The 22,725-nt window shown below is 46.8% G+C and overlaps 1 protein-coding gene and 1 long non-coding RNA gene across 4 annotated transcripts in view; one reads left to right on the forward strand and one right to left on the reverse strand.

The window, feature by feature from the left end:
• The first annotated feature begins 1,062 nt into the window (after positions 1-1,062).
• LOC140846093 (uncharacterized) overlaps positions 1,063-22,725 on the forward strand; it is a 41,573-nt gene continuing 19,910 nt past the window's right edge. Inside the window, exons 1-3 of one of the 3 annotated variants that reach the window (XR_012124983.1) lie at positions 11,755-12,019; positions 12,119-12,209; positions 12,327-12,562. This is a non-coding gene — a long non-coding RNA (uncharacterized lncRNA). Of the gene's footprint in view, positions 1,320-11,754; positions 12,020-12,118; positions 12,210-12,326; positions 12,563-22,725 lie in introns of those variants that run through there. The other 2 variants (XR_012124985.1, XR_012124986.1) reach the window with 2 other exon arrangements.
• Positions 3,448-8,821, reverse strand: LOC140846092 (ankyrin repeat domain-containing protein SOWAHA-like). Its single transcript, XM_073221519.1, has one exon. It carries the CDS (start codon positions 6,659-6,661, stop codon positions 4,955-4,957), a length of 1,707 nt encoding a protein of 568 aa, XP_073077620.1. The 5' UTR covers positions 6,662-8,821; the 3' UTR covers positions 3,448-4,954.

Below are 22,725 nucleotides of genomic sequence, written 5' to 3' on the forward strand. Positions count from 1 at the left end.
GCAGGTTCTAACATTGTGCTTTGCTTCTCTCCTTTGAACACTGTGGGTGGGGCCTCCCCTCCAAGGCCCTCATCCTGGCTGGGCAGCTCACTCGGAGACCTGATCTGGATAGAATTTATTCTTATTTCTGCTTTTTGCCCTGTACAGCCCCACTTTGCATTCAACCATTGTGATATTTTTAGAAACACACTTAACATGGTCTTTTAGGCCAGTGAAAATTGCATACATCAGACAAAGTACCCCCAGTACAGGATGAGCATGGGGAGCAGTTGTCCCACTGAACTGCACTTTGGTTCTGGAGGTGGGGGGTGGTTCCATGGGGAAATAAGAGGCCTCTGTGGTGGTCCCAGCCAGACTGGGAAAACCCCAAAATTAGGGCCATACCTCCTGTGCCCGTCCTTCCATTGTGCCTCTGCCTTCTCTTGCCCCACTTGTCTCCTTTCCACACTCCTTTAGAGAGCAAGAATGAGCTCTCCGTCGTTCTGTATTGGCACCACAACCAGAATTGTAAGGGCACCGGAAGCCAGGGGAATGCCACCCCCCAGGACACTGCCAGCAGAGGGCACTGTTCTCGTTGCGATGAAAACTACCCACGTTTTCCTGCCGCCACCCCAGCTCCCGGGCCCAGTGGGCTAGCTAGCCTCAGGGACCTGGGCTTGCCCAGGTGAGCAGGGCCTCTGTTGGGCCTGAAGGCTGGGGCCGAGCCTTTTTGCCCTGTCGGAAAGAAACTCGGCCAGCCAGGTTTTTTTTGCTGTCTCGCTTTTCTTTGCCACTGGGTTTTTACTGGAAAGCTGTTGGTTAATAACTGGGGAAGACGGCGGTGTTGATGTACCAAACCAGTATAAAAAAGAGCGTTACTTAGTTCTCCAGGATGGAAAAGAGGGTTTTGCGGTCCCCGCTGGGGTCTCTGCCCCCACCTCCTTCGGCCGTGGGCGCCCTGCCCGCCGCGGCGCCTCCGGGCTTTAGCAAGCGCTGGCTTCGCTGGGGCTCGTTGCTGGGCAACAGGCAGCCCGGCTGCTGCCCCCGCCTCTCGCCTCAGCCCGCCCCCGCTGCTCTCCCTAATATGGATTTAATTAGTGCGCTTTTCCCCTTCAGACTGTGCATGGGAAACTGCATAGGGAAGCAGTGTTGCGCGGTGACCCAAACCCGCGTGTCCTGTCTTCAGGAGGCTGCTCTGCACACCACAGCCCTCCGCGGGCGGCTGGCGTGAACCTCAGGGATCCTCGCAGGAACAGACCGCGGTGCCATTCCTCACATGCCAGTCAGAAGCTTTGGAGGAAATTTAGGTCAAATGTGGCTGAGGACCGCGGAGAGACGAGGTGAAAGCGGAATGGGGTATGGGGTGCTGGGAGGGCAGCAGTTGCTGTAAGGCAAGCCTCTCGGCGACCCCGTCGGTTACTCTCGCAGCCTGGCTACAGTTTAGACCGTCACGGTGGGTGTTGGTTGTCTGGCGTTTAGATCAGCACCAGCTTGATAACCCTCATTCGGCCTCCAGACCCTGCCTCCCAGTCTCTGTCTCAGGCTCTCTGCCTGTCATTTCTCTCACTACCTCTTCGTTCATTCTTCCCACCTGCAGAAACTCCTGAGCTCCCTTTGCTTCAAGTCCAGAGGTTTGGCAGTTCTGGGACGGTGAGGCCAGGACAAAGAGGTTCAAGGCAAAAAGCTATCTGGAGAGCAACAGCGAGTCTATTTATGAAACCATGTTAAAAGGTCAAATAATTTCTTCCAGGTAAAGGCCAAAACAGAGGGAGACTGTGGGGCCTGAGTGGGCTCAGCTTTATAACTGTTGAGAGATGCTTTTGATTCAGGGGTTTACGCCTGGAAGGTAGGGACACTAGAGGACTTTGCATTAAGAAAGACATTGTTATATCTATTTTAACTAAAGAGATAGCACATAAAGAAGAATATGGGGTAACTTCCCTTTTGTGGGAATATTTTTTTCCCAGCAGACCCCATTGTTCTTTATGAATACAAATACTAACATGGTAAAAGAATGGTGATCATGTAAAGCAGAGCCACAGATCAGCTGTTTGGCCTTGGGATGCAGCCAGACACCCCTTGGGAACAACTCAGCCCCCTTGGTATTTCAGGATGGTATATTGCAGTTCACAAAGAAGTCTGCTGCCTCACTCCCTGTGCTCCTCCCTCCCCACTGCCTGTGGGATGGGCACTGCCAGGGAGATGGGGCTTGGAGAATTGGATAACTTGTGAAAGGTAACTAAGTGAGCAAAGAGCTGAGATGAGACCACCTTGCTTTTCTGCAATAGGACAATGTAGTGGAAAAGAGCACCGGGATGCCATCTCGACTGACAGTTAATAGCCGTGAGACCTGGACAAGTTAATTCCGATTTTTCTAGGCTTCAATTTCCTCACTCTATAATTAAGATACTAACAGTACACACCTTGTAAGATCGTGATTGATAACTGCCAAGTGTTTAGAACTGTGCCTGGCACTTAATAAACACAGGTCACATATGTATTACCCAAGCAATCCCTGGTCTCCATTAGGTAAGAGAGCTGTGCTCAAGAACCACCTCCAACCTCCTTTACAGGAAATGGAGAACTTTATTAAAAGCCTGCTCTGGATATGACTCATACACATCTGCATCAATGATCACCTTCTCCCCTACTAAAAGAAGTAATTCTCTTCCTTGTGACAGTTCCAACCACCTAAACTGCCTTGTCTTGCAGACGACTATTTTTTTGTCAGTTGTGGAAAATACCCTTCTACATTAACTGTAGTTTCCTAGTGATTTACCTTATAGTTTCAGAAAGTCTTGGCCTGTAAGGACGATGCAGTGGTTTCTAACACCTGAGTTTTACTCTTACTGATCCTAAACTCTCGCCAAATGTACTTTACTTGGCTGAAGTACATCCTTCTCAAATACAAAGCTTCTTCTGGAAGGTGAAGTAAGTCTGCTGTGATTTCAATGTGCAATAAATAAGAATTATTGTTATTCCGAATTTGCTAGTTTAGATTTTGTCTTTCTTAAGGCAGATCATCCCTTGTTTGTGACATTGATTCCCCGCAGTCAAACCTCTCTTTTACCATGGGAAATCGCTAGTACCTTATTCTGTCTTCTAGACCTTCAGCTCCTCAAGGTTGCTGTAATTATTGCCTCCCACAATTTTTCTGCAGAGGCAGAAGATCTCATTTGCATTTTAAAATAATTTACGCAGTTTAGTAGAATTCCAGGCAAGGAAGGAGGAAAGGGTTGGATTAGGACCTACCTACATTTATCTACAGTTTTTGGCTACCATTATCTGTATGTGGTTGACCCTTTCATTTTGCAGAGCAATCCAAACATTCTCAATAATAGAATGCTTGAAAAAAGCAGAAGAATGAGGAGAAAAGGAAGAAATTAAGTAGATGAAAAGAAAAAAACAGTAGTAAGAGCTATAAAATACTTAAGGGAAATAAATCATCACACAAGCAGGAACAAAATGTGAGACTATTTCATTACTTAAATCGAATATTTAATTAAAATCTTAAATTAAATTTAAATCTGATATATGTATAGATAGCAGGGGAGCCCCACTGCCCTGTGCAACACAAATCATTTGATGTAACTAATGACATGCAAACACGATTTGCAAAAGTACAGCATTACCCCAATATAAAGAAGGTTGATTGAGCAAATAGATTCCACACCTCTAAAACAGAAAAAGAGCCATTCTAATTGAACCTGGGAAATCTGGGCAAGACCTACAAACATTCTCAATTACAGACAGGAGTAAAGGTCCAGAAAAGTTAAGCCGCCACTCCAAGGTCACTGTGCAAAGAAATTCTACAGTTGCTATTTTGGAATAAGTTGTTTGCCTTCAGATGGTTTTTAAAGTGGTTAGCACATAATTTTTGCTTGTACAGAACTTTCTTATAAAATGGTTGCTTAAGTGTATCCATTATTGTTTAACCAGTTTTTTGTGGTTTTTTTTGGCTGTAATATTATGACATTGTTTTTCCTTTGAATATTCACCTAATGCAGTGAAAGGCTCAGCCTGATTTGAAAACCACAGATTCAGAAACATGGCACAATGGTGCAATTCACAAATAAATTGCACTTAAAAAAATTAAAATATTCATGCCAAATCAAAGTAGCCACCCACTAGTGCCAAAGATACATTTATATTTCACCGTAAAGACAACCACAAATTAAAAGTATTTGCCAAAATGTCCCTTTTTCTTTCCTTGTTAAATCACCTTACTCCCAAGATGTACTTGTTTCCTACAATTTAGCATTCACAGTACAACTGAAATTAAGTACGTTCACAATGGTCACATTCTGTGTTCAAGACTCCCTATCGAGAGCCTTGATTGCCTAAAATGAGGTAGATAAACATTTAAGGGTTTTGTTGATTGGGACCAAATACCTTTAGATCTTGATCATCTATTTCTTTAAAATAGAATTCCAAAATATTTAACAAAAGATTGAAAATTTCTTAGCATTTTGCTTAACAGTGGAAAAATATAATTTCAAAAGGTTATTATGAAAATTGTTTTACCTCATTTCAATTGAAAAACTGGATAAAAGCATCAAATTACAAAAACCATTACATATCTTAAAGCTGACAATCCAACATCAGTCAACATTTCAAAAGACCCTTGCTGCAATTCTGGCTTGGGAGTCTTTTAGAGGCAGAGGCATTGGTTGGTGAACTCACTCAGGGGCCCCTTAACCTTTCATCCTAAATGCCAAGCCTTCAGAGTTCAAGCCTGATTTCTGGAATTCTTCATAGTGAAGCTCTCCCTGAGATCTTGGATCTCATCTCTGGAGAGAGGAGGGCAAGCTTCACACAGAAGCTAGAAGCATAGGCCCACCTGGATAAAACAGGCTGCAGTGGACAAAGCTGGAAACAGGACAGAGCCACACGTGGCTGGGGCGCCGGCTTGGGCACGCTTAGATCATGAGGGGCAGGCCCGGTTAGATCTACCAACCAGTAGCCCCAAGGACCGTCAGGCTGTGGGGGGCAGGCTGGGCATTAGACCGGCAAGGGGCCCCGCAGTGGGTCGACGAGAGATTTCTGAAAAGGCCGGCAAGCTACTGCGAGTCTTTGACTTTTTACGAGGATCTATGGGTGAGGCACCCAAGAACTTGCTGAGGGAGCCCGACTTCCTGAGGCCTCGAGCCAGGTCCTGGAGCATCAGGTCGTCGGCCAGGACACCTAGAAACGCGCTGGTGGTGGAACTGAGGATGGTGGCTGCCACCTGCACTGGACGCCGCGCCGCAAGACTGCCACTACCTCCAGCGGTGGCGTCGGGTTCGGTAAAGTCTCGCAGACCAGGGTCGCCGAGTAGACGACGCAGCGCATACGAGGAGCAGGACCGTAGGTACTGGTAGGCGCGCCGCCCACTGTGATCACGCACGTGCACCTGCGCACCCAGGCGCACCACCAGCAGCACCGCGGTGTCCTCGTGGCCGTGCAGTGCCGCCAGGTGCAGTGGCGTGTAGCCGCCGTGTGAACGCGCGTTCACGTCGATTGGCGCGCCCCCACGCCGCGCGACCTCCACCAGCTGCAGCGCCATCTCGCCGTCGCCGCTCTTGGCGGCCCAATGCAGGGCCGTGAAGCCAGACATGAAGTCGCGCTTGGCCGCCAGGCCGCTGTCGCGCAGCAGCAACCCGTGCAGCTGGTGAGTCCAGCGGCCACTGGCCGTCCGCACCAGCCACTCGTGCTCGGCCGGCTCTAGGGGCACGGGGGACGGCGGCGGCGCAGCGGGTACTTCCTCCGTGTCGGGGCTCAGCAGGCGCGGGCCGGCGCGCGACAGGCGCCTCAGGTGCGGGGAGCGGCCCGCACCGAGGCCGAGGCCCAGGCCGGACTCCTCTACGGAGAGCCTCCGAAGCAGCAGCGGGGAGCTCCGCGGGCTCGGCTCCTCCGACAGCTGCCGGCGCAGGCCCTGCTCCTCCGCCCGGACCCGGAGCGCGGCGGGGCCCGGGACGCAGCGCACGGGCAGCATGCAGGGCTTAGGCGGCGCGCGCGGACGGGGTGGTGGAGGCCCTTTTGCCTCCCCAGACCCAGCTTCCGGGTCTGACGCCTCCGGGTGGGACAGGGTCGCCGCCGACAGTGCCCTAGACGGTGGGGACACATCTGCAGGGAGTTCCTCGGAGGGCTGGACTAGCTCAAAGGCTGGAATCCGAGCGCCCGAGGGCCCCCCTGACTGCTGGGCCGCGCCAGACAACAGCGCCCCAGTCGGCTGAGCGGGCTCGGAGGCCAGAGGCCGGCGGGCGTCCGGTGGCTGCGATGGCAGGGCTGGGTCCTCGGGTGGCTCCACGGACCGCTGTGCCGAGGCCAGTGCTGGAGCCTCTGCGGCAGCGGCCTCCCCCGGTGAGGAGGAAGCGAGCTTCGACGGCGCGGCTGCTGGCGCGGAGGTGCTGGGGACGCAGGAGGGCAGGGGTTCTGGTCCCTCGCGGGGCCGCGGCTTCTTCCGCAGCACCACGAACTTAACGCCGTCGAACTCCCTCACCACGGCCACGTCGTTGACAAACTGCTTGAAGCGGTCCCTGCGGGCGGCGCGGCCGCGCGGGTCGCCCGCATCCAGCAGCGGCTTGAAGCGGCTCAGCAGCTCCGAGTTGCGCACCTTTCCGCCGTGCTCCTGCAGGAAGCCCAGCACCGCCGCCTGGCTCACCCCGGCCGCCGCAGCGGCCGCGGCCGCGGCCAGGGCCATGGTCAGCGCGCGCCGTGCGGGGGAGCCGGGGCCGTCGCCTCCCACCGGCCCTCGGGTCCCGGCTGCTGGGCCAGGTGGGCGTCGCGGCGCCGGAGCAGGATTCCGGAAGTCGCATCAGCCTGGGCCAGGCTCACCGGGGCCGGACGGGCGTGTCCCCGATGCTGGACCTTGTTCGCGCCCGCGCCGCGGAGTCCAGGTGTCTCCTGGAGAAAGGCGCTGGGGGCGGCGGCGCGCGCCCACCCCCGCCTCCCCTCTGGGCCCCCAGGCTTCGGGGTAGGTCTCTGCCTCTTTATTCTGTCCAGTGGGCGCCGGGCTCCATCCCCCGAGCGCGGTGCTCGCCTTACAGGTGACAGCTGCCACCAGGGCTGCGGAGGGAGTGGGGGGAGCGGAAATTCTCTCCGCCGCCCTCCCCCAAACCCGGGAATTAAAGGCGCAGCGCTGTGCTTCAGCTCTGCTCCCGGTTGCTAGGTGGGTGGGTGTGTTCCTCGGGGATGCGCAGTCAACAGGCGAGGCAAGGACTTTTATTCCTTGAAGGAATATTTAACCACAATATACCGGGCGATTATTTAAAAGCAATCATTTACTTCAGGACCATCCATATCAATACCTTTGCAGTGATCGATTGCTGCAAATTGTATGAAGCCGTTTTTCTGTTTGAAACGCAAAGATAATTAGCTGTGCTTGGCAACGCATGCTAACCGAGGTTTAGGAGAGACTTACAAAGCATTTTTTTCATGATTAAAATAATACATTTTAACATCGAATTTTAGGAATAGAGCCACAGGGAAACAAAAACGATAATAAAGGAAACATATCACTTGAAATCACCACTACCATTTTGAATTTTTTTCTTCTCTCCCACCATACATGAATATACATGCTTATAATGTAAAGAAAGAAAGCAAAGTTGAAATTAAACTGTTTTAAAAACTTATTTAATCCACCAATACTTGTTGAGCATCTGGTTTTGTGCCAGTACCTTTTCAGGATATGATACAACAGTTAGCAAGACAGATAAAAACCCCTGACCTAGTGGAGTTCACATGGAAGGGGGAGCAGAAATAATACGGCGAATCTGAAAACTGTATAATGTGCTAGATAAATACTATGGAAAAAAATAAACCAGAGTAAAAGAGGAGAAGCGGGTTGCAATTTTGAACCCTGTGTTCATTGTGAAGGTAACAGTTAAGCAAGGGCTTGAAGAGATCAGGGAGTTAGGTAGCTGGGTCGGAGAAGCTTTTACACCTGAAGGAACGGCCAGAGCTGAGATGGGGTCAATTTCTTAATTTAGAGACACAATACTACAAATATATAAACAGAGGCACCCCGTGTCTTTAAAGAGACTAAGACTCTGCAGTCAAAATTCCACACTTGAATCCTAGCTTTACTTTGAGCTACTTGTTTGACTCTCTATGCCTCAGTTTCCTGATCTATAAAAGGGGGATGATAATAACAGTACTTACCTAATCAGGTTGTTGTGAGATTCAGTGGGAAAATAAACACAAAACACTTAGCACAATGCTTGATCCACAGTAAACATTCAAATTACTACTAGTAGTATAGTCACTACTATTGTTATTACTCATTGAAAAGAAAAAACGAACAGTAAAATGTGAAAGATCTCGCTTTCCTCAGAGGCAGTTTTTATTTTCAGTCCTGTTTCCAGAATGCATCTTCTTATTTTCTCCAGCTTTATATTATATTATAAGCATTTTCCCCAATGACAGTAACTATTCTCTAAAAATATATAATTTTTAGTGCTTGCATCAAATAAATGTGGCATTATACCTTAATTTTGTTCTTATAGTTGATAGTCTTGTTTCTAGTTTTTAATCTTATGAATGGTGCTGCTTGTATATAAAACTTTGTGCATATTTCTGATTAATTCCTATGGGTAGAATTACAGGTCAAAGGGAATTAATTATTTTTAAAACTCTTGAAACTTATTACTAAATTGTTTTCCAGAAAAGTTACGGCCCCATGAAGGTTCCTGATCTTTTGCTCACTGGCATTGAGTAGTACCTTTTCTCACTTTGGAAGACGAAATAATTGTATATAGGTCTAATTCCCATTTATTTTGTTACAAATCAAGTTAAGCTTCTTTCCCTCTTATTCATTGTCTACTTGGATTTTTTCTTTTCGTGAATGGCTTTTTTCACCTTTTACCCATTTACTAATGTTTTGTTGTTGATATGCAATTATTAATTAACCCTTTATTATACACATTGTAAATATTTTTCCAGTTTGTCATTTGTCTTTTAATTTTCTTTTCCGATGACTCTTTTTTTAAAATTGAAATATAGTTGATATACAATCTTTTTTTATTGAGCTATCATTAATATACAGCTTACATTGGTTTCAAATGTACAACACAGTGGTTCAATAGTTACCCATATTATTTAATCCTTACTCCCTCCAGTGCAGTTACTATCTATCATGTAGAAAGGTGTTACAGAATCATTGACTATATTCTCCAGTCTGTACTACCATCCCATGACCACCTTATATTGTGATTGTGAATTTTCGTGGCACTTTATCCCCCTTCTCCTCCCCGCATCCACCCCAACCCCTCCTCCTTGGTGACCACTAGTCACTTCTCAGTGTCTATGAGTCTACTTTTTGTTCCTTCTGTTTTACTGTTTTTATTCCACAAATAAGTGACATCATATGGTACTTGTCTGTCTCTGCCTGGCTTATTTCACTGAGCATAATACTCTTTAGATCAATCCATATTGTTGCAAATGGCAGGATTTATTTTCTTTTATAGCTGAATAATATTTCATTGTTGATGGACTCTTACAGTGCTTCCATACCTTGACTATTACAAATTGTGCAGTGATAAACATAGGGGTGCATACATCTTTTCGAATCAGGGATTTTGTTTTCTTTGGCTAAATTCCTGGAAGTGGAGTTACTCGATCAAATGGCATTTCTATTTTTAGTTTTTTGAGGGACCTCCATACTGCCTTCCGCAGGGGTTGCACCAATTTATATTCCCACCAACAGTGTAGGAGGGTTCCTGATATGCAATCTTATATTGCTTTTAACACAGTAGTTCAACAGTTACCCATATTATTAAGTCCTCACCCCAACTAGTGCAGTTACCATCTGTCAACATTAGGAAGATGTTACAGATCCAATGGCTATATTTCTCCGTGATGTACTAACACCCCATGAGCAACTTATATAATTGAGAATTTTTGTGCCCCTTTATGCCCCTCACCCTCCTCACTCACCCACTCCAACCCCTCCTCGACGGTAACCACCAGTCACTTCTCAGTCTGATGACACTTTCTTTTTTAACTAGTTTTCAATTGTAAATATTGTATTCTTTTAGGTTAAGAATAGAAGTGCAAAATAAGGAGATACATCTCCCATTTAAAAGATAACTTTTAGGATCAATGTTCTCTGTAGTATTAAGCAATCTAAGAATGATAAAGCCTTTGAAAGAATCCAATGGTAAGTAATCAGCTGTCTTTTCTGTCTAAATAGTACCTCTTTTTAACCCAGCTCAAATCCCACCCCTAAAAGTCTTCTGCAACTGCCCCAGGTGTATCATCCTCTCCACTTCTTTAGCCAACGTCTATTGGCTATTTTTGGATGAAGGGAAGTGAGCCAGGTATTCTGGGAAGAAGACACACCTGCCTTTGAGGAGCTTACTGCTTATCGAAGGGGAGAGAACACAATTTTGTTACATATCCGTAAGAAATGAATGCTTCGTGTGCTTACCGGCAGGTACAGGCCCCTGGGAAGTTGTCAAAACACAGGCTATGAAATAGGCTGAGCTTGGAAGTTGGACTGTGAAGGCTGAATTCAGGGTAAACAGTGCCTAGCATTTGGTTTAGGGTACATGTCAGAAATACGGGAGAAGATAATATTGAAAAAGTCTGGGGTCATGACTGGAGGACCTTAAATTCCAGTTTGGTCTTTTTCCTATTTGCAGTAGAATGTCACTGCAAGCTTTCTTTCTTATTTTTTCTTTTTTAAAAGTAGTTTTAATTATCTTCAGATTGTAAAATAATATTTTCCTAATTCTCAATAGTTTCTAAGATACAAAGACTAGAGAACATGTTGGAGAACCACTTTCAAAATTGTTAGGTTTATTCTGTGTGGGGGTTTTCTGTATACATCCATAAATATATTCACAGTCCTATATACCATTCTATACAGATAGAATTAGACCACACACACATTATTTCATAACCCATGTTTCTTTACTGCCTGCAGTTACCAGTGCTGGTGGTAGGAGGGAGGAGGGAGTCTTGGAGGAGGTGATCTCAGGGTCCCCGGAAAAGGTGGTGAGGGTCATCAAGCTAGGGCGGTGGGGAAAGATAGGGAGGGGAGCCAAAGGTCACGGTTAATAATTGGCTGAGCTCAAACCCGAAACCCAGGCTGTCTGATTCTAAAGTCTGTGCTTATTTACTGTGCAAAATTAGATCACCAATTGCTTAAAATCAATGTTCTGAATATTTAATAAATAAAAGGAAAAATTCCTCAAATAAAAATCACCTTAAATCTTCACACTTGTGCATCTGAACATTCTCTACTTTAATATTTTAAGTGATTAGCTTATAGTGTGAGCAAACAGAATAAGGATGCCAATGACATCCAATTCCCCAGACTGCTTTAAATTTTGGTGCCCTGCTGCCAGTAAGGCCATTGAATCAGTTCTTCCAGTGACCCTGCAGTTTGCCTGTAAACATCAGGAAAATCAAATGTAAAATGTATATTTATAGCAAGGGTTTTATCATGTGTCCTGAATTCCCTTTTGTGTCCAGATTCTATGATGTGTCCCAAACATGGGAAAAAGCAATAGGAGGGCCACTTGTTCCTATCTCAGTATCTTAAATTTGGGAGAGGTCAGGGTAGAAAGAAGGCCTTTTGTGTTTTTTAAAGCCACATTATTAAATAAATATAAAATTAAAAGCCCTCTGTAATCTGTGTTATGTTCCGTTGTGTTACCTATTCTAACTCACACTACACTCTGAACCCTATGCCTGGGCCCACAGAGTCCCATCCCGGATCCTTTATGTTTGTAACTGTCCCTGTCGTGGTGGTAGCCACGTGCATCAGCCCCTTCCATTAGGCTCAGCGCACCAGTCTGGCTCCTGTGCCCCCTGGTGTCTCCCCAGTGTATCATCATCAGTAAAGAAGAGGAGTGTCTGGCACCTGTAGGACATGAGGGGGATGGGCCGCCCGGAGTGGCTGTAAAGGGACTTTGCCCAGATACAGATACCAATCTTTTGCAGTTAAGACTGGAACAAATCATGTTTTGTTCTTGCTTACCGAGCCCAGGGGAAGCAAAAAGGGCCTCTTCTTTCTCAGGCCTGCAACTTGTTAAGCCCACTCCTCTCCAAGGTCAGAGGGACTTTCTTTATTTCTAAATCATAGTGGCAAATCTCAGATCATTTGCACCTGTTGTAAATTGAATTTTTATATTTGTGATTCATTTTTCAGGCCACTTTATGTGACTCCTCAGACTTGCTTGGTTGCTTGGAAGGGAACCAGCAGGCCTGGTCCACGGAGACATGGAAAGACCTTGCCTTTGGTACCTTTAGTCATTCCTCCTTGGCTGGTTTTATTCTCACAGATGAGTTTTGACTTAAAAGGCTCTTTTTTCCCCCTCAAGAGTGACATTTTGGGGCTCTGTGTTCCTTTCACATAGGTCAGTGTCCAAATCAGGAAAGCTGAATCTGAAAGACCTGCAAAGTGCTATTTAACCATTTCCATAATTGTAAAGTGGAGTACCTGCTTGGGTCAGGGTGGACAAAATCAGCAACCCAGAGGCCAGACTTCCACTGTGTTATGGAATATGCCTTCAGATGGGCTTGGAGAAGAAGACAGCACCAAATGTTTGGAAATGTGAAATCCACCAATTGCATCTGGCTTTAAAGATGGCAGGTAAGAACAGCTCAGCTCTTACCTAAACTCTTGTCCCAGTTAGTATACCTTGCTTAACTTACCTTCCACTTACCAACATGGGTACAGGTAGAAAAAATCCTTAGAGATCAACTTATACAGCTTTCTATTCAATGGTTCTAAGAGCTCATTAGCAGAGAGCTCAAAATAAGATAATCTGAAGTAAATTATACCAAAAGACTGAAAAGTAAGTGTTGATGGACACCTTCCCTTCTAGACAGGACATGTTGGGGGAGTCACGCTGAGGTCCGTGCAGTTGGGGGAGTGGCGGGAGGGCAGGAGGAGGGGTGCACAGGTAGCCAAAGGGCGAGTTCCAAATTCTCAGAAGAGCTGCTTACTGGCAGCTTTGAGACTATTAAATGAAGATAGAACAGTTTTAACAGCCCTCAGCGTAATAATTTGTGACATTGAACAATGAGCAAGAAACAGATGAGCTCTGCCTCTGAGACTGTGTGGTCTGAGGAAGAAATCACAAGTAGAATGGGGTTTGCTGATCTGACTGAGCATCGATGAAATACTAGCATTGTTAAATGCAAACAAGGATGATGTAGGTCTCTTTTCATGACCTATTCCCAAGATGGCTCAAGCTCCCAGGAGCAAGATACCGTATTTTCCTCATTTGGAATATAACTCTGAGTGTTCATGAGATGCTGATCATGATGAAATGGCAGCAATTTGTCACATAAATAGTGATTTTCATTGCTATGATTTTTCTTTTTCAGAATAGGGTCAGAGGGCACTGTTCTCAATAACTATCCAATAGTTATTCAATATGTTCAGTGATCATTGCTAAATGTCAATTTGCCACATGGCAGTGACTCTCATCACTTGGATTGTCCCTTTCAAAATAGGGGCAGAATTTACTGTCTACATATCTGACTCTCATCTGAGAGTCTGTAAACAACAATAGGTTAATGTGGTTCAAGAGTTCATTAATTTCAGTAGCTAGGAATGAGGCCACGGAGGGGCTGTTTTTCCTGGACTTTTCTGAATGTAAACTTCTGGTTACATTCTCAGATGTTGATCAAATAGAGGCCAGTATAGCATAGTTAGCAATGCAAACATCTATCTAACCCTACAGGACTCCAATTCTAGACAGAATGGCTGGAGCAGGAGCCGGGAACAGAAATACAGATGTGCTCGGGGCATTCGGCAAAGAGGAAAGGCCCTGCTCCCGCATCCAGACTAAAACGCAAACCACGAGGGTCTCTCTCGGCAGGAAAGGCTGGAGGCTGCGCGTGGCCCCTCATGCGTGGCCCCTCATGCGTGGCCCCGTGCTTCTTCCTCTCTTCTTCCTTCTCCAATCATTCTCTTCTTTAGCAGTGATGATAGAATTTCCTGTGCAAAATAATCCTTTCTTTTTTAGCTAGAAATTTTTGGCAAAATGTCACAATGATCTACTGTCCTCAGAGCTCAACACACTGGGCCTTAGAAGCTTCCAGGGGAGAGACAATAAGACCACAGTCTGCACAGAGGCTTCTGTGTGACTGTGACAACAAAGACAGAAACAATCATGTTAATGTTGTTGGTTAGGTTTGGGCTTTTTTGCTGCTGCTTTTTTGTGGTAGTTTTTCACTATTCAGTCTAAATTCTTAAAGAATATTGTGTATGTCTCCTTTAAGAGAAATTGTTTATATCCCAAAATTAACAGATCCTGTGTTCTACTTGCATTTTCCATGCAGACGGTGTAGTGGGCAGGATGGCATCCCCCCAGAAAGATATGCCTATATCCCCAAACTATGAATATGGCTTTATTTGGAAAAAGACCTTTGAGATGGAATTAAATTAAGGATCTCCAGATGAGAACATCCTGGATTATTCAAGTGGTTGCTAAATTCATTGACAAGTGTCCTTATAAGAGATGGAAAGGATAAGACACAGAAGAGGAGACAGGCAAGTGAAGACAGAGACAGACACTGGAGCAATGCAGCCCAGCAAGCCAGGGACCTCCTGGCATCTCCAGAAGCTGGGAGAGACAAGGAAGGAAAACACTCTAAAGTCTCCTGGGGAGTGCGGCCTGCTGACACTTGCTTTTGATTTCTGGTCTCCAGAACTGCGAGAGAACACATTTCTGTTGCTTTAAGCCACCCAATTTGTGGTAATTTGGTATGGCAGCTACAGAAAGCTAATACCAAAGGTTAGAAGGAAATAAGAGTATTTACCCACATCTTGCTATACTGGAAGATTCCATCCTGAAATGACTTTCCTTGGGACCCTAGGACTCAGATGTCCCAGGGCTGTGACGAGATCTGGCCCAGGCATGTCTCAACTAAAACGCATGTTGTGCCTGTGTGTCAGAGATTCCTGATGTGTAGATAAAATTTTTAGAGAAAAATTTCCCAATGGCTGGTACATTTGGTATCCTGAGGCAGGCTTCTCTTTCTAGCAGGTATTTTATGAGATGAGATGTCAGGCCAACAGACTATTTTTACTCTGGGAGAGGTGTTTCTTGTTAGTTCATCCTGAGCTCCTGGTTCCTGTCTCCTTCACCCTGGCAGGCTTTCATATTCCCAGAACCCCATCACCACATTGCCCTGCCCGCATCCCTCCAGAATCATCTACAGTGTGGCATTCCAGGTACTCATCACCCAGCAGAGAGAGCTGACAAACACAATGTAATATCTTCATGCTTATAGTATAAAGTATAATAAGCAACAGTTCCTTTCCTCTATAGAATAATCACCTGGTGAGGAACATAGACATATAAACAGATCTATGGGAGGATGTGCTCAGGGCTAGACAGCGATCTGTTACTGTGCTGGGTGCCCAGCGGAGGGGGCACTTCTTGGGAGAATCTGAAAGCTTTCTGAGAAGACAGGGTATTTGAGCCAAATAATGACCAGGAACTCTGCAGGCTGAGAGAGGAGAGGAAAACATTCTCTGCAGAGGCATCAGAGGAAGCAAAGGCAGACATAGTATGTTTGTGCAACAGCAAGAAGCTCAGAGTGACAAGAGAACGGGGTGAGGACAGGTGGGGTGCAAGAACCAGGTTGCAGAGGGTGATTGGTGCCAGACTGCTGAGGGCCTCACACATCTTCAATGGCTCAAACTCAACATGTCCAAACTGAACTGCCCATCTTCTTCCAGAACTCTCCTGTCCCTCCCCCAGAGTTCTCCAGCTCAAGAAAAGGACCATTGCCCACCTAGCTGGCAGAGACCTGGGCATCAGCACGATTGTTCCGTACCCTCTTTACTACCTCCTGAATCCATCCAGCTCTCTCTACTGCTGTGCCAGGCCTTTGTCTTTTCCAGCCTGGACTTCTGCGGTGGTCCTCCCGTCTTGCCCCCACTCCCTTGCCCCCCAGTGGGGCTTGCCTCCATTCCATTCTCTACCTGCAGCCAGAGTAATCCATTTAGAACACAGATCTAATCATATCACTTGGTGTCTGTGTAAAACTCTATAAACTATTTTAAATGGCTCACAAGACACTCTGTAATATGGCCTTTGATCAAAGCAATACGTGCACGAAGGACCCCATTATAATGGAAGCAGCTGCGCTCTGACCTAGAGCTCCCCATCCCCCAGAGAAAGCTTTCAGCTGGTTCTGGGTTTGGGTACTTGCAGTAGTTACCTCCATATGCACGTACTATGCTTACATCAAAGTTCCTCAGTTTATCAGTCTTGAACACCCTAATATAGTAAATGGCTTAGTTGACTTCTATTACCTTTTGTCTCTCTTCTCCATCACCAAACTCTTCCTAGTTCCTCCTCAGGTCACTTCTCAAACCTATAAAAATATATTTAAACCTTAATTTTTTGCCTCATCCATCTTGCACAGATCTACCGCTAACTTGCACTTTGTAGGATGGGAGCGTGAGAGCTCCCAGTCTACCATCCACCTTCCCTGCACCGTCTATTCCTTCCCTTACACGCTATGCAGTTTGATGACATTTATATTTAATTTAACCAGAATGAATATTCTATAAACTTTTTCCGAGTTGATTCTAAAAGGCAAAACAATTTGACTTTATAATAACCACGAGAAAGGATTCCCTGCAACTCAACTCTGCGCTGTGTTTCCATTTGCTTCATATTTGATTCAGCCTTTCTTGTATAATTTTAGTTTGGGAGCATAATTGCCATCTTTTTTTTTTGCAGTCGGTGAGTTTTCCAAGCCGTTGTCTATTCCGATGAATCCCTCCCTCTGGCCCCTCACCTCTCTGCAGGGTCTCTGGCGGCTCGGCCTCCGGGGCCAGCTGCACAGCTCTCCGCCCTCATACTGGGACTTCCTGGAACTGCTTTCCTGAGTCAGGTACACCGTTTCTGAATGTCTCATCTTGCTCTTTCTCCTGGGAAGTGCTGAGCCATGCTCTTAAATAACTTCTTAAAAAACAATGCTTAGAGGATAATTTATATTTTTGTATGGAAAACCTCAAAAACATATAAAGGAGAGAAAACAATATAATGAACCCTCATATACCCATCAACCAGCTCTAATAATTACTAACTCATGGCCAAACTTATTTCACTTATACTCCTAAGCTACTTCTCTCCACTCCCAGATTCTTTTGAAGCAAATTCCAGATGTTATATTACCAATAAATATTCAAGTATGTATCTCAGAAAGGTAAAGGCTCTTTTTTTATGGTAGATTTAATTCTTTATTCATTTTTAACTATTACAGTGCTTTTCCCCCCATCCTGAGTATACACACTCACTTTTCTGTACAGTTGCACAGCTGTCATTCTTACAATATTTTTATTAGCTGCAAGAGATTGTTTTGATTGTATATTCTGTCTAGCAGGTCCTCTGATACTGAGTATGTTGGTTGTTTCTAATGTGCTACCATTTGTTTAGTCAACACTAACAGTCCCTACAGCTCTGCAGGCCCTGCCCTAGACATTGATTGGGGTTGTAGTGTGAGTAAGAGAAACAGTCCTTTCTGCAAGGAAGTTATATCCTGTTGTGGCTGTTTCATTCTTTCTTCTTCTTTTTTATTATCAAATGTATATCACGGTGGTTCATCAGTACTCCTCCCCCACCCTCTCCCCATGTCCACTCCCCTTCCCCTTGGTAACCACTAGTCCCTTCTCAGTGTTTATGAGTCCCCTGCTGTTTTGTTCCTTCTGTTTTGACTTGTTTTCATACTCCACAGATGAATGAAATCATTTGGTACTTGTCTTTCTCCACCTGGCTTATTTCACTGAGTGTGATACCCTCTAGCTCCATCCATGTTGTTGCAAATGGCAGGATTTGTTTTCTTTTTATGGCTGAATAATATTCCATTGTGTATATGTACATCTTCTTTATCCACTCATCTATTCGTGGGCACTTGGGTTGCTTCCATATCTTGGCTACTGCAAACAGTGCAGTGATAAACATAGGAATGCAAGGTAAGGACTCTTTAAAAAAACATAATCACCATACTGTTAACACACCTAAAAATAGCTATCATTCTTAGTATCATCATATGGCCAGTTAGTTTTCAAATTTCCCTGATATATATAAAGGTATGGTCTTCTTTGTCTTTCCTTCCTTCATTTAACGGAGCTTTTAGGCTCTTTCTTTCACCCTTATAGTTCCGAGATCTTACTATGACATGTCTAGGTGTGAGTCTTTTAAAGTTAACCCTCCACAATGTAGTTGGATGGGGAGAAATATTCAATATGCAGGTGGCCATCAGCCTGTGGCTCTCAGCTCCGCTCTGACGCCTGCTCTCCACAGCATCTGTGCGCTCTAAGTCCAGGGCCTGGGACGGCATTGGGCTCTGTGGGAACAGCCCTCTCCGTGAGGGTTCTGGGCTCCACCCTCTCTGCTGCAGCCCTGAATGCTCATCCTTCCGCTTTCTGCCCTCTAGAAATTTGTTGAAGTCCTTCATCTGCGGATATCTCGTCCTTTTCTTTTCTGTGCTGTATCAGAAAGGAAGACCTTCAAATTTTTCCTTACAATTACTGTAATGGGATCGTGAAAAAAGAGGCGACAGGCGTGAGCTGCGAGTCTCAGGCTCCCCTCAGTGCTTCTCCCCGGCCTTCAGCTCCTCCCAGGGCCTGGATAGGTCTCTCCTTCTCGAAATCCTGCTCCTTTGTCTTGAAATATTCCTCCTTCCCTATGTCTGCCCCACACAGACTTTTGTCTGGTGACCTCCTGCTCATCTTCCAGTCCGCGCCCCTTCCTGCATGGGGGCTCCTCTGGTCCCCCACTCAGTCAGGTCCCCCTGCTGGTGCACCGCTCACATTCTAAACTTTCCTCATCACCACATGTCTCCATCTACTGTTACTACTTGTGCCTGTCTTCAGACTGAGCCCCCTGAGGGTAGGCTCTCATCTGCCTTGTTCGGGGATATACCCGGGCTTCAGAGAAGTTCTGTGTGGCAGCCAAGAGTCAGTGTGCGGCCACCGTGGTTTCTAGGAAGCCATCTGGTGGCAATGTGGGTGATGAGCGGGAGAGAACCGTGCTCGGGAGATGGATTAGGGAGCTCGCGCCAGGGTCCACGGGAGACGAGGAGGCCCTGATCAGGGCGGGGGCAGGAGGGATGGGGAGAGAGGCTGGCTGAGGAGATGCTTCTGAGGCCACAGTCAGGATCTGGTAGCCCTGCACATGGAGATGAGGGAACATGACTATTCAAGGATGATTCTGGTTTCTGTCTTGTGAGAAGAAGAAACCAGTGTCCCCGCCTGCTGATGTAGGGACGGGGTACAGAAGGGAAGGCACAGGTGACCTCTGGACAGGTTTTTGAGTTAAGGGGTGGTTGTGGGTCACCTGGCAAGTACCTGCAAAGGAGGATCTGAAGCTCAGGAGAGACATTCGGGCTGGAGTCCCATGTGGGTGTCATGAACTTCTAAATGGTAGATGACATGAGGGTGTGGGTGAGCCCACCTAGAGAGAAGGTACAGAGGAGCAAGAAGGAGCACGGAGCACCCTGGGGAATCTCAGTCCTGCAGTGGCAGGTGAAGGAAAATCCCTTGGAGGGGAAGGCGAAGGGGGAGGAACGGACAGAGAGGCAGAAGGGGAGCAGGAAAAGCAAGGAAGGAAAGAATTCCAAGAGATAAGGATGTAGGGAAATGGCTAACTTGTGGCCTGACGGCGCCCTTAGAACATGAATGAAGAACTGTATGTGCTGCTAAGGAGCAAGGGGCATGCATGATATGTGCTAAATGAACCCAGCAACTTCATTCATTCCACTAACATTTACTGAGGACCTACCAAGTATCCAGGCACTGGGGATTCACTAGTGAGCAAAACATCCCCAAATCTCTGGTCTTGTGGAGCTCATCATAAGCTAGGGAGGATAGATGGTGAATAAGAAAATTGAAATACACAGTATGTTAGGAGGCGGCAAGTGTTAAGGAGAAAAAATAAAGTGGGGAAGAGGTGTAGGAAATGTAGGGAGCATGGCGACTTTATAGGGGGACAGAGAAGGCCTCTTTGGGAAGGTGACTTGAGAAAAGACTCAAAAGAGTGAGGAAGTGAGCTGTGTGGCTATCTGGGGGAGGAGGCAGGCAAAGGAATGGGCCAGGAGTGCTTCAGGGACAGCCAAGAGTCCAGTGGGCTGGAGGGGAGAGAGCGGGAGAAGAGGTCAGACAGCCTGTTGCAGGCCCTGATAAGGACGGAGGCTTTTCCTCTGGTGGAGGGAGGAGCCATTGCAGGTTTATGAACACAGTAGTGACAGGATTCAACTTCAAAGAATCATTCACTGAACAGGATAATCGGCATTGAAAGTTCATGGTTTGAAGCTCCAATGTAATGATCAAGTGCAGAAGGAGAAAATTCAAAAGTTAGAGATACACTTAAACAGGTAAATTTTTCTGTGGACCAGAAACCCAGAGACTTAAGCCACAGGCCTGATGGCTCCACAGTGGATGCAGTGAGATATCCAGGAATTGGGCTCTTGTGAATTGCCAAGGGCTAAATATACTCCTCTCAAGGCAGGGCATTAGGGCCTGGAACACGGGGGGAAACCGGGAGCCGATGAAGCTTGTAGAATGAAAGGTATTGTTTTTCATGTTTGTTTAAAACAAAAATCCAGACTCTGTGCATGATTCTACTTTTGTTTATGCCTGGATGAATGTCTGAAAAGACGTGTGTCAACCCAGGGAGTAGGGTGGAGGCTGGGACAGGGTCTTCCACTCTTTCCCTTATCAATACTTCTGATATATTTGGCTCTTTTTCTCAATGAATATATACTGAGAACATTACAGAGAAAGTAACTAGGCGAGTAGGATTAGCATTGGAAAGACGCCCCTAGATTTGGCCATTAAGAGATCATTGGTGGCCTCAAAAAGAATAGTGTCCTTGGGGTTGTGGAGACAAAAAGACACAAGATACATGAATGAGTTGAAAAGTAGACTGCTCTTTCAGGAGGCTGGACTGCAAAGGGAGGGAGAGAGAGAAGAAGGGGCCTGAGGGGCAAGGGGCTGTGAAAGATGCAGCTTTTTTTAGATGCAGGACTTGAGGGTGTTGGCTTGGTAAGGCCAGAGGAGGGGAGGGAGAGACTTACGGTGTGGGACAACAAGGAATAGCAGACACCGAGAGGCAGTTGCCCTCGGGAGGAGCTGGGGCACTACTTTCCTGGAGCCCACAGGGGAAGCGGTCCAGGCAGCTGGGGGCTGGGGCTGCAGTTCGGGGTAAGGGCTTTGAAGCTGGCCCAGGCCTGCAGCTTCCATTACAGGAGCCAGGGGCCCCCATCTTGCCCGTGTGTGTTCCTCTGCCTCCCCACTCTTCTGTGAGGCCAGAACCACTCCTGATTTATCCTCAGGGCTCCAGCATACAGTAGGCCTTTAGTCAATGTTTGTTGACTAACTGAATGAATTTTTCTTTGTGAAAAAAAGGTCAGGGCATCAGCTGAATGTGCAGTGGGGGTGAGGGCAGTGGGCCAGGGTGGCGCCTAGGAATAAGTGCAGGACTTCTGGGGCCCTCTGGGAGGTGGCCTGGAAACTTAGGGCAGGAGTCTACCCACACAGAGCTCCTGGCACTTTCTGTTCTTCCTTCTGCAACTCCAGGCAGTGCAGAAACATGTGGAGAAAGCAGATGGGCTTGTTGTAATGTGAGCTGACCTGCTGTCATTCTCTCAGCGGAGGCCTGGAGGCGTTAGTACAGCTCCCCAGGGCCCTGGCGTCATTCCTAGAGGGTGTTTTGGTCTTGGGTGGGCTCATCCTTTGTGTCTGTAGCTGCTGTGACCAGAGCAAATTAGTGGGTAAGCCTCAGACCGAATGTCATCCCCAGGGAAGCCTCCTCCTTCCTCCTCCCTCCTCACACCCTCCTCTGGGTCCCTGGCAGGGGGCACCGAGAGTCCCACTAGGAAGCCTGTGCTGGGCATGCAGCGTCTGCCAGGACAGAGCCCACCCTGGGAGGCAAGAGCCAGGTCAGGCCATCAGGTATACACCTGCAGGCCTTCGTTAGGACTGGTGAGCCACGGAGGGCAGGAACATGGCATTGTGGGGTTTTGGAGGCCAACAGAAAACCAAGGTACACATCACACTGGGCAGGCTAGGTGAGTGAGACAGATATAAGGCGGAGGTTGGCAGTGAGAGACAGGGACAGGTTGCTAGCGCAGGGTAGCTCGGATTTGGGCTCACGAATGCTTGTGATTGTGCTTTTTTGACTTCCGACACATTTTGCTTTCCTAAGGGAAAATTCTTAACGGGGCAGCTGAGTCCAGTGTGTGTCATTATGACCAATGCCTTAATGTCTACCCTCCTGGTGAGCTCTAACAGGAAGCAGCCACGCTGGTCATCCTCGTGCCCAGACCATGCAGTGAATGCTCGTGATGTCTTAGTTGTGTGAGTGGCTGAGTGGCCTCAGTGTTTAGCCAGCCCAACAACTTCTATAATCATAATTGTGTGCCAGCAGCATCTTGAGAAGTGAGCCAGTTCTTCCTTTCCCCTCCAAGAGGGACTTCACAGATGAGAACAGATTCTAAAGGTGCCATATCTGCAAGTTATCAAAACAAATGGACTCTTTTCTCTCAAATGAACTTAGAATACTTGATCTGGACTGAAGAACAGACCAAGTGAATCTTGTGACTTCGGCCGCCTACCCAACAGCCATTCTCCCTTTCTTTCTAACAGGACTCCAGCTTTGTTTGGAGAGCAATGTGCCCAGCTCTGGGGACAAGTCATCATTACTGCCTGTCATGTTGGAAATGATCTCAATTTGATGTAGCTTCTAAGTACTCTGTCGGGCAAGCTGTCCAGAGGTCATGAAC

This window comes from Manis javanica, chromosome 14 (genome assembly GCF_040802235.1).
Source record: "Manis javanica isolate MJ-LG chromosome 14, MJ_LKY, whole genome shotgun sequence".
Lineage (NCBI taxonomy): Eukaryota > Metazoa > Chordata > Mammalia > Pholidota > Manidae > Manis > Manis javanica.

Excerpts from the sequence above, each read along its gene's own strand:
- LOC140846092 (XM_073221519.1), bottom strand. The coding sequence starts at position 6,661 with ATGGCCCTGGCCGCGGCCGCGGCCGCTGCGGCGGCCGGGGTGAGCCAG.